Source organism: Haplochromis burtoni, unplaced genomic scaffold (genome assembly GCF_018398535.1).
Source record: "Haplochromis burtoni strain Fernald_Lab_line unplaced genomic scaffold, NCSU_Asbu1 Contig_224, whole genome shotgun sequence".
NCBI lineage: Eukaryota > Metazoa > Chordata > Actinopteri > Cichliformes > Cichlidae > Haplochromis > Haplochromis burtoni.
The window spans coordinates 668,323-680,809 of NW_024582585.1; the positions used below are offsets into that span (position 1 = coordinate 668,323).

Sequence of the window (12,487 nt, forward strand, 5' to 3'; positions counted from 1 at the left end):
AGCTTGTTGTGTTTGTGGATATATGACTGACTTTAATTATCCACAAAATCATCACATTCTCTGTAAGATTAAGGTCACCTATCGAACGGCGTATAAAGTAAAGGTTTTAAAGCAAAGTAAACGCTGAAAGTACAAACATCGCTAATGACAGGTACTCCTCTAGAGGTGTGCAAAGGGAGTAACTGACATTGCCGGCTTGAGTGAACGCTGGCGCATCTGGCTGCCGCTACTCACCGGTTCATTTTTCGATTATTTGGATTTATTTGGATTAATTGGATTATTTGGATTCAGATTTGAATGAACAGGGACATTCACACTCAGGACCAGATCGATCTCTGCCTGGGATTGAATTGCAACGCTTGTCCTCAACTTCTGTTATTTCAGCTGAATGTGTTCTCACGTCTTCTTCTCAGTGAGCGGCACTAGCTTAACTGTCTGAGCTATTTTAGCCTACCTGTTCGTTGCTCCGGCCGGCTCGGCTCCTCTTCCTCCACACAATCGAAGATGCGGACCAAGATGTTCCTGAGCTGGTCGGCACTATTTTGGATTCTCCTGACGCTCGTCTACCATCCTATGGCTGGACTGCTCTGCTATACAGCCGCTGAGCTCCTGCGCCTTCACGGGCAGCTATCGCTCCCGTCGCCGGCGGAGCTTCACTACCACCCAGGCATCACTTTCTAGCCTCGCCAGAGATACATCCATCGCGGGTCCCGCAGGATTTTCCATAACTCCAATGGAACTAAATCGTTCTGGTCTGCTACTCGCCGCCCTCGCAGGAACCCTGATCGGGCTGTCAACCATTGATCTCTAGCCCACCTGCCCAGGGCGCCCACCGCGATTAGCAAAAAAGAAGATACTCCACTCAACTTCGGTCTTCTAAACATTCGTTCATTGACAAGTAAGGGACCTCTCATCCAAGACCTCCTATCTGACCGTAAGTTTGACTTTTTCTGCTTAACTGAAACCTGGCAAAAACCTGATGACTTTTCTCAGCTAAACGAATCTGCTCCTCTGGGGTTTGTTTACTTTTCTAAACCCCGCTGCTCAGGTCGTTGGGGGTGGTCTCGCGATCCTTTTTCGCCAGCACTTGAAAGTCCTGCCGGTTAATGTTGATACCTTTAGTTCTCTAGAGGTCCTTGCATGTGAGCTGACTGGACCCATTCCCACTATCATAGCTACTGTATACCGCCCCCCCCAAACCTAACCCTGTCTTTCTCAGTGACTTTGCTAATCTACTAACCCATCTTTCATCTCTCTCCCCAAATGTGATCTTGGTGGGAGATTTCAACATTCACATGGACAATAATGACCTTCTGCTCACCAGAGACTTTTCCTCCTGTCTCGAAGGCTCTGAATTTAAACAATTTATCGACTTCCCCACTCACTCTAAAGGACACACCCTGGACTTGGTCTGCTGTTCTGGTCTTACTCCCTCGAATCTTTCTGCTACTGAAATCCCCATAACTGACCACTTCCTCCTTTCATTTAACCTCACTCTCTGCTGCTCTTCTACCAAGCCAACCCGTCTCATCTCGTTCCGCAACATCAAGAACATTGATATGGACATTCTCACTACCAGTTTGGACAATGTTCAGATTCCGGACTTCTATTCTACTCCTGATGATTTGTTGTTATATTATAATAATTGTCTACGCACTGTCCTTGATTCTCTGGCTCCTGTAAAAACCCACTCTGTTTCCTTCACTCGCTCTGCTCCCTGGTTTACCTCTGACCTCCGAGCTCTGAAGGCCAAAGCTCGGCAGCTAGAGCGTAAATATAAGAAATCTGGTTTAACTGTTGATTCAGAAATCTATAAATACCATGTACTTCAGTATAAAGACTCCATTAACAAGGCCAAACAAAGCTTCTACTCTGGTATTATCAGTTCTTATGAGGGTAATGCTAGGACTCTGTTTTCAGTTTTCAACAAACTAATTCAACCCCCCAACGCTTTACCACCGCACTTCTATTCCTCTGAAACATGCAACTCCTTGATGCTGTTCTGGACTACGAAAATCGATAACATCCACCAGCAACTCAGATCAAATGTTGTGTCTACGCCCTCTCCAGAACCTTTTCTCCTTTTTGAGCCGTTTTCCACTTTTCATCTTCCTGATTTATCTGATATTTCCGAGTTAATATGTAAATCAAAACCTGCCACATGTCATCTTGACCCCATGCCCACGGGGCTTGTGAAATCCTGCCTCTCTTCTTTACTCCCACTCATCTGTGCTATCATGAAATGAAGGACGCATTTCGAGCAGCCTTTGAATTGGAACAGCCTTCGTCGCGTCGCTGTGACATAATCGCCCTTAAAAAGCGGCCTTTAAGGCTGCAGACCCTGAATTGGGACACAGCCTATATTCCAGATATCTGTAGTATTATTAGAATCATATGATTGCAACACATTAACTGTTAGAAAGCCCACTGTTTTCACGTTATTTGCTTGGTTGAAGTGTTGTGGTTTGTTTATAGATAGTGTTTGCGCTGTGGAAATTGATATGTCCTAGGAAATTGATATGTCCTACGTCATTGAACTCACCATATCACTGCTGACGCTCCTTGAATGCACCACTGTGCTGCTACTCTGCCTTTGTAGCTGCTGATAGCCAGCATTTGCTCCTTGTGTCCTCTCACCAGTATCTCGTGGGTTTTGGTTTATTGTTGTGTGTGAATGCCAGAAGGTGGGTTCTATTTACATGATGTTGTGTATGTCAGATGCTATTGTGTGTATTTGTTCCCTCGTGACTATCCTATGCTAAAACGCTATGTAAGCTACTAAGCTAGTTAATGCTAATTATAAATCTTGTGTAATTGTTGAAGTTGTTATAGATGTGAGTGTTGAATACAGTTCCTTGTGCTATCTCTGTGCTAGAATAATGTCTGGGCATGTTGAATGTTTTATGTGTGCTGTACTGATAGTTGCTTTATGTATCGTTACTACAAACCACAGCTGAATAAATCTCCTAAACTTGGAAGCTGCCTCCGTGTTCTTTAACCAGAACACACCCACCATACCTTGCCGCTCTAAATCAAATCAGCTAAACTCCCAGAGACAACATTCTCTCCATTTTATTTACCTCTCCTCCACTTCTTTGAAGTGTCTCCCAGTCCCAGTGCACTTGTTAGCATGTTTTGGTTCATGCAACTGGTCCGTCGGGTTATTGTCTCCCCAGAAACATTTCCATTGTGTTTTTTCCTATTTCCATTGTGTTTTGTGTGCTTTTGCAGCGTTTTTCTTTTTGCAGCGTTTTTCTTTTTGCAGCGTTTTTCTTTTTGCAGCGTTTTTCTTTTTGCAGGTGTTTTCTAAAGTTGCAGTGCAGCGTTTTTCTTGAAGTTGCAGTGCAGTGTTTTTCTTTTTGCAGCGTTTTTCTTTTTGCAAGTGTTTTCTGAAGTTGCAGTCCGTTTGGCCCCTCAGAGAAATGTCCCCATAGAAGAGAAATGTCCCCATAGAAGAGAAATGTCCCCACGAAGCAGAAACGTCCTCACAGAGGAGAAATGTCCCTAGAGTGCAGTAATATCCCCACAGAAGAGAAATGTCCCCACTCTGCGGAAATGTCCACAGGAAGCAGAAATGTCTCCACTGTGCAGAAATGTCCACAGGAAGCAGAAATGTCCCCACAGAGAAAAAATGTTCCCACAGTGCAGAAATGTCCCCACAGACTGAGGTTTTGAGCTCAAATTTGTCGAGTAAATGTGGAAATGCATTTATCCATTTACACACATACCTGCCCTTGTAAACCTGAACAACCCAACCTGTCTGACAGTCTGGACCATGCAAGAGTTTGTCCATGCTGAAGACTGTCCCACAGTGATGAGTGGAACAAATGTCCTCACAGTCTCTAAAATGCTCGCTGTTCCTCACAAATGCAGCCATGCAAGCACACAGTCTGGCATCAATCGTGCAGTGAACGAGGGCCGGTGTTTACGATCCCCTTCAGCCTTCGGCCATGATGGATTTAGTGCTGATGGGAGAGGAAGGGCTCCAAAATTCATCAGTGAGACACACACACACACACACACACACACTGACCCAGTTAAGTGGTCCAGGAGTGCTGCACTTTCTTCTTCTCTCCACAGCAGCCAGCAGAAACACTGAATGTGTGATTTATGTTCTTAATTACTCAAGGAAGCAACAAGCAGCTGGACAGGAAGTGGAAACAAATCAATGTCTTGGCAGGTCAGCATGCCGCCTCACCTGTACCTGCAGCCTGATACAAACACTGTTTTGGACTCTATAGTGACAACCTCCTCCTACATTATGGGAACGTGTTTATGACTCACCTGTCTTCATCATTAGGGCGTAGCCTCTTTGACTGGCAGGTGAGTGGCTGGACCTCTGGACCATGCCTGTGCTGTTGGATGTTTCCTGAATTGTTGTTAATAAAGTTACAGATTCAAGACGTCAGACTTGAGCTCGCAATAAGAAGCTCAGAGATTTCACAAGAACTCCTGATGCCTCTCTTCTCTCTGCTGCTGCTCCCTGTGTCATGAATCTTTATTGATGTTCACTCACACAACAATCCGACACAACACCAGGAGCATGTGATACAATCTGCAGAAATTATAATCTGTGGGATTGATGAAGCCGTGTTATTACTGAACTGATCAATCAGACTGAGCGATGAGGCCATCAATCAGATTTTATCGTGGATCGACAGATTTGTGTCCATCATTTATTCATTTATTTAAAGTCAGTGAATTTCCTGGATTTGGTCAAAGTTGCCAAAGTGTTTCTGTGCTGTGATTGGCTGTGACAGTCCCCTGAATGAATGCTGGAGTAGAGCCATGAGTCAGTGCAGGCCGTCAGAGGAAGTAAATAAATCCTGAGAGCTGAGCGTCCGGACGCAGCATTAAAATGCAGCTCTCAGTGGTTCATCACAGCATCCTGCACACTCCTCACAGCAAAGACTCAAACACACTTTGACACACTGAGGAAGAAACGTCTGCTCTCCTGCTGCACGCTGGCCTCGTCGCTCAGTCTGATCGATCAGTTCAGTAATAACACGGCTTCATCAATCCCACAGATTATAATTTCTGCAGATTCCATCATGTGCTGCTGGCTGTGTGTGGGATTGTTGTGTGAGGGAACAAAAAGATTAATGACACAGTGAGCAATTGAAGAGAAAAGAGAGGCCTCAGGATTTCTTGTGAAATCTCTGATGTGATCTTTGAGCTTCTGATATCTTAAATCTGTAACTTTATTAACAACAATCCAGGAAACATCCAACAGCACAAGCACAGTCCAGAGGTCCAGCCACTCACGTGGCAGTCAAAGAGGCTGTGCCCCTAATAATAAGGACAGGTGAGTCATAAACACATTCTCATTATGTAGGAGGAGGTCGTCTCTGTAGAAACCAAACAGTGTTTGTATCAGGCTGTAAACATGTTTATTTCTGTTGTAAAGTTTTAACATCGGAGTCTCCGGGACGGACATACTGCTGGAGCCCCTGCTGGTCGTCAGAGGAGCTACAGGCTGTGCTGGGCTTCTGATTGGCTGTTTTAGATGCCGTTATTTTTGTGCCTCTATTCTGAGCGCACATTAATAAAATGCAAGTGCAAATGTTGCATTTTGAGGAGAAATTTATTTTGATTGAAGAAAAGTTTAATTTGAGAGAACAAAATTCATTGCTGCGTGTAAGAAATGTATTTCTTTTGTTTGCTATTATTCATATACACCCACAATAACAGCCCCTCTTGCTCAGTTGTTGGCATTTGTTCTTGCTCAGACCTCTGCTTTTTGTGCTGACAGACATCCGCTGACCTGCTCTCAGTACGGAAGCGTAGAGCTGCCACCCAGGCAAAAGAAAAGTACAAGTGTATCACGTTATAACGTGAAAAGGTTTATTGTTCTAACAAGATACTTTTCCTGTTTGTACAATATACTATCATGTTTGTACAATATACTTTTCACGTTTGAACAACATAATATCACGTTATTACAATATACATAATTATCACGTTCGTACAATATAAATATTATATTGTACGAACGTGATCATATATTGTGCAAACGTAAAAAAAATACCATTACAATAAATTTTTTATTGTAAGAACGTAAAACGTGTTGCATTCGGAAACCCAAATCCATGGTAGTTGTGGAGAGCTCACACTCGTCAGAACTGGCACTTAACTTTGAATGCCCTGCTTTCAACATGGACACAAACACTGAAAGCCCACTTCTGAGATTTCTTCGGAATCGTGGTGTACCTGAGGACTGTCTCTTACGAATGCTACAAGAACACGTAAGTGCTCTCTTGAGGGGGAAATTTGTAGAGGTGGGAATCACCATACATCCCACGATACGATATTATCACAATATTTAACTCACGATACGATATTATTGCAATTTTTTAAAATATTTTGCGATATTCAGATTCTGTACATAAAGGTAAACGTTATCAATATTCATTTTATCTAATATCAAAGTCTCGCACTCAGTCTTTCTCTCATTTCAGTCAGTTTTATTGTTGACAAACTGAACGGTTTGTTTTACAGTCTAGTCCAACTTAACTGAATGCAAACATCTGGTACAATTATAGCTATTCTAAACTATGCAATATGAAAACTATGCAGCCCATTCAGCAACTGAAGAATTTGAAAGTAAATTAAAACAAAATATAATTTTACATTAAATAAAAAAGTTTTAAACTTAATTAAAATAAAACATGTCTTAAATTAAAATAAGTAAACTGTCATGTTTATTGCTGCCATAAAAAAAGTTAAACACATTTGGACAGTGTCAGGATTCTTGCACAGAAAAAGGATCAACATGCTCTGAAGTCAGAGCATGTTCCAGTCCACAAAAACTTTTTTTGTAACCAAATATCGATTTCTGCTGTCCCTGTATCGATACATTATTAGCAAACAAAATATCACGATACTACACAGTATCGATTTTTTCCCCCACCCCTAGAAATTTGTAAAACTCGCTTTTTACGAAGTTACAGCGTCTAAAAATGTGACATATTGCTAAGTTAGCAACCACAGCGGTTTTCGCTTCTCTCGCTTTGACTGCGTAAGGGCGTAACGGTAGGCTGCATTGGTGTGGATCTATATGGAAGGGAGAATGTAAAACAAATTAACCCGCTGTATAAAACTGGGTCATTGTATGACCACATGTTACTACTTAACCCGTATGCAGATTCCAGGTTTCGTAAATATATCGCTATATTATGTGATGCACAATGTTTCCTTGTTTATCTAAAAACAAATGAATTAAACTGTGTTTATATTGATATTTGGCTTCAATTTAAAAAAACAGTGAGTTCAACCCTTTGTTCTCTGTGCAACTGAAAGATACGTGAATACTAATTTACTTTTTCAAAAATGGGCGTTGTATATACTGTAATATTTCTATTAATAACATGTTAGAGAATCTCATTAATGTTGCTGGCATAGAGAGAGGGAAAAGAATAAATGCTAAATATTGATGGCTGCCACTAAAATAATAACAGACAATTATCAAAACACATGTGAAATGTACATACATTTTTTTAGTGAGGTACCTCATGTGGTGTGGCAGCAGGTATACCTTGTACTTCTGTATAGTAATAAATATCCCTGTTATTACAGATTGATGCCACAGTGATTGATTTCATGGATGACAAGACCCTGTCTGATTACATCCCAACATATGGTGACCGGATAGCTGCCAGACGGTTCTGCTTGGAAAACAGTGGTGCAAGTACTAAGGAATCAAGAAAAAACTCATTGCTCGAAAAATTGAAGGAAAAGATGGGAATCAATGAAAATGAGAAGAAACCTGATCATGAGGAGGCATTTGTTTCTAAGAGAAAAAGAACATATGCAAAAAACAACAAATGGGCTGAGAAAAAGACTCGAAAAATTGAGTTAGGGTGGATCCATGAAGGTAAGCAAGTGAGAAAGCGCAGAGGAGGAGGAACAAGGACCTTTGATGTGCCCAAAGACTCCAAAAAAGCTGACATATTACAGTATGCTAAAGATCTTTTCTTTCCAAGTGGAAAAAGCAAATTTGGAAGATGGGAGGTGTTCAGTCATGACATATTAGACTATCAGGAAGAGGCCGTATTTGATGAAGATGTCACAGTTGGAGAACTCTACTCAGCACTTAAAATGGGAATGTTGAGATTTTACTTGTGCACAAGAAGATTTTCCAATGATGAAGATGATGAAGATAAACAATGTTACACAACTGACTGACTCACATCAAGGAGATGAAGAAGCTTCTCACACTGTTGTGATCTCATCATCAGAATCTAGGAATGCTGATGAAGATGTATTATTAGACACATCTGAGGTAATGATTGGACCCTACCTTGGAGAGCCTCTGCCTTGTCAACTTGATGACACTGTAATAGATGAACCATTCCTGCAGTTTGAGGAAGATGATCTGGTCATCACATCCATTACACTTCCTCCAACAAACACAGCAGTCAGTAGTCCAGATACATCTATAAGCAATGAAGCAATAAGCTCTGCAGGATCATATGATGTTGTCTGTGTTACCATCAAACTTCACAGGGTTACTATTCTGGAGGAGATGATCAGCCAGTTCAAAGATCCAGCACTCCTCATACACCCTCTAAAATACACCTACATTGATGAAAAAGGAGCTGACGCAGATGGCGTATCAAGAGATGTGTATGCTGCATTTTGGTCAGAGTTTGTGGACAACACAGCTGAAGGAGAGGAGTTCAGAGTGCCATCACTGTCTCCTAAATGGCAGGAAGAAGAGTGGAAATCCATGGGTAGAATTTTACTGAAGGGATTTCAAGACCATGGATATTTCCCTTGTCGCCTTGCTCCTGTTTTCACAGTGGCACTCATCTTCGGTGAGAATCAAGTATCAGATGATCTGCTGTTTGAAAGTCTTCTCTTTTACCTAAGTCAATCAGATAGGGATCTGATAACAAGGGCACTAAAAGAAGATCTTTCAGATGAAGACAGGGATGAAGTGCTGGATCTCATGGATCGCCTGGATGTATCAGTGCTTCCAACCAAAGAGAACTTAAAAGGCCTTCTTCTGAAAGTCGCACACAAACAATTAATCCAAAAACCAGCATATGCCGCAGAGAAAATGTCCTTAGTTGCAAGCTACTTCCTAAAAGAAGCTTTTCAAAGCCCACAAGATGTCCTACAAATGTATGAGGATAAAAAGCCAACAACGAGAAAGCTTTTGAAGTTGCTTACTGCCTCTCCCACCACTCAAGCAGAGAAGCAGAGCTTCAGATTTCTGCACCAGTACATCAGAGGACTTGACGATACAGGGCTCAGAAGGATGTTCAGGTTTCTTACTGGGTCAGATGTCATCTGTGTTGACAAGGTTGAGGTACTGTTCACGCCTGTGGATGGACTGGCACGACGACCTGTGGCACACACATGCGGCCCTCTTCTGGAACTACCATGGACATACACGTCCTACCCAGAACTACGAAATGAACTGAACAATGTTTTGGCTGCTAAAAGCTCTTATGAGTTCAGCATAGCTTGATTAAAGTCCATCATGTTTAAACCAAAGAATGAAAGGTTTGCACTAACAATGACTGGCTATGAAGCTCTAAAGTTTGTTAAACCCACAAACAGGGAACACATCATTGTATAAAAAAAGAAAGAGCTTAAATTTCAGGGAAGTGTTTTATTTCATATTTGAATTTATTTTCAAAAATTGTGGATAACATCAATTTGTTTCCACCATGAAAAATGTAAGTTTCAGTTTAAATTTTCATACTTAAAAGTTTTAGTTTAAATGTTAACTAATTATGTTTAATAAGTTCATATGGTTAGCAGCAAGTGGTGAACTATGCTTATTATTAGTTCTTATCATGTGTCAAGGTCCTTTTCCACAGGTCTGTGGTGCAGTTTTGTAGGATACAAGATGTCTGCTAGAGGGGATGTTTTGTTTAGTAATAATTCAAAAGACTTAATATTAATTATTTCCAAGTATATTTGTTTTACCTTTCCACCAGTCATTTGTTTAGAACATATTTTAAGGGAATAACTTTGGAAGGCAATGTGTTTGATGCAATAGTTGACTGTAATAAAAGACAGAAAATTGGCACATAAGTTAAGTTTTGTAGTGTTTATCAAGAGTCCGTGTTTTCTTCTCCTTGAACACAAATAAAAGGGAGGTTAACATCTAACAGTGTTTGTTAATTATTAAATAATGCAGAATTTTTACATTTACCACTTTACAAGAAACTGTTCGTGGATGAATAGCAGTTGCACAATGTGTTCAGTAAAATTGAAAACAATATTTCATGAATGATAATGTATAGGATCAGCAGTTTAAAAAATGTTTTTTCGACAGTCTTAAAACAGAAATCAGATATAATAGAAATTCTGTTAAAAAATAATTGGACATGCCAAAAGGTTGAGGTTTTTCAATGCACATCTTTCTACTGATTTACTTTTTAAAACATTTTGCGTATTCAAGCATTTACTTCAATGTTCTCATTTCAGTTAATAAACAGGTGTCAGATGTTTTCTTTAGATGGGAAGAAAACACCAGTTTTTTGCATAAATCTCTCAGTCAAAATATTAAAAAAAGAAAAGCAATACTAATACAAGGACCTGCTTTAATTTTGATTCTTCACTGGAGTACACAGATTTGGTAAAATATATTTAGACTTGCTTGCTTGCTACTATCTTGAACCGAAAATCCAAACAAAATAATAATGATTGTCTTTTCTATTGTTTATTGCACAAATAAAACATTGTGCCAAAAAATATGTGCGTAAAAATTCCCAAAGCCCAATTATATTTAGGTTTATAAGTCCTTCAGTATATAGGCTCTCAGGAAGAGATACCGTTCAATGGATTCATCTGCTGTGCTTGGTGGAAGTAAGAAGTTCTCTGACATTATAAGGCAACACAAGCTGAAAACGGTTTCATCACAGGTATAAGGTCCTCTCTGTTGACATTCTTGCTTACAAGCATCCACTGCCTCCCGAGAAACCTCTTTCAGATGATCCTGTCCTCCAAATAGATGAGGGATGGTGTACATGAGAATCGGACGTCCACTTGGAGCAACTGCATTTCTGCTTCTGCGTATTATGTGGGTGTTCCACATATGTGCAACTTGCTGCAGCTCTTCCTATTAAATATTAAAAATTTAAAAATCTCATATCAGTAAAAGAACACATTTCTCTTGGCTCAACATGTTACCCAAAACGGCGCTGGCACGGCTGGCAGCCTTAACCCAATTTCCCTCGGGATGAATAAAGTACGATCAATCAATCAATCAATCAATCAATCAATTAATCAATCAATCAATCAAAAGCACCACATAGTGACAGTCAGAAAAACAGAGTTTATCAAATAAATATGAAATATGCATTTTTTCATATCCTGAACGCAGTTGATAATAGGGATGGGCATGGTAGTGTTAAAGAACTTTTTATTCTCTCTCCGTGTCTCTCTTTCTCTACAACACTAACACACCACACACACCACACACACACACACACACAATGACTCATTAAAAGAATATAAACATGGTTACATACCTCGATGACGTTCAGGCACGTAAACAATATGAGCTGCTTGTCCAAAAAACATCCAGAAAAGCAATCATGGTCTTTTAGTTCCTGGAGACGATTTATCCAGTGCTGAGCATGATGTCGTCTCAGAAAGGCCCACCAGCCTTCAATACGCTGATTGTGATTGCTGGATCCAGTAATAAAACAGTTTCTGACGTTCGGATCCATAGTCCAGCGCAAGAATCGTTGCATCTCGGCCATTATGACATTTTCTGTTCCCAAATCAGAGCGAATCCTAGCAGGTGTTCCCATCCTCTTTTCAACTTCTGCTATGAAATATCCAGCAATGACTTTGGGATCATTGTTTGTTGAATAGGCATGAAGCCAAATCATAACTCTCGAAAAGCCATCAATAGCTCCATTTATACAGATTCCAAAAGGCTTCAGTTTGTCATAGGAGTCAACATGCCACATGAAATTTGGTCCAGGATTTACATACGTGCGTCGCATTAGGCGATTTCTGCGTCGTTGCTCAACACCGTAAGGGTCAAGATATTTCAGTAAATGTCTCACAGTACTCTGCGTGACAACATAACCTGCCTGAATGCAGTTCAGGTGATGTAGTTTGTATCCATGGAGCCTCCCATGTCCCTCCAGTTGATCAATAAGAAATCGTGCCACCTCAATCGGATCGGACTCATTCTTTCTCCTGTCCAAACTGCTCAATAACAGCAAAATCTCCCCATGCCTCAATCCAAGCATAAAATATAACTTAATTAATCCCAATAAACGAGCCATTTTCTCGCACTCTGATCTCCACTGTCACCCACTTCACTATGTTTTACGCTTCCGTAGTTTTACGGCAATATATCATGCTCGAACAATAAAATATATGTTATAATATGAATATGAAATATGAAAACTTTATTGTTCAAACAATATAATTATCACGTTCGTACAATATAATATTTATATTGTACGAACGTGATAATTATATATATTGTAATAACGTGATAGTATATTGT

The 12,487-nt window shown here is 40.4% G+C and overlaps 1 protein-coding gene across 1 annotated transcript; it reads right to left on the bottom strand.

Moving 5' to 3' along the window:
- Positions 1-10,557: 10,557 nt before the first annotated feature.
- On the bottom strand, positions 10,558-12,248 carry LOC121815469. The gene is made up of 2 exons (XM_042226718.1): positions 11,490-12,248; positions 10,558-11,077 (listed from the first exon to the last, which is right to left on the bottom strand). The coding sequence occupies exons 1-2, from the start codon at positions 12,222-12,224 to the stop codon at positions 10,751-10,753; spliced, it is 1,062 nt and encodes a 353-aa protein (XP_042082652.1). The 5' UTR covers positions 12,225-12,248; the 3' UTR covers positions 10,558-10,750.
- Between the last annotated feature and the right edge of the window lie 239 nt (positions 12,249-12,487).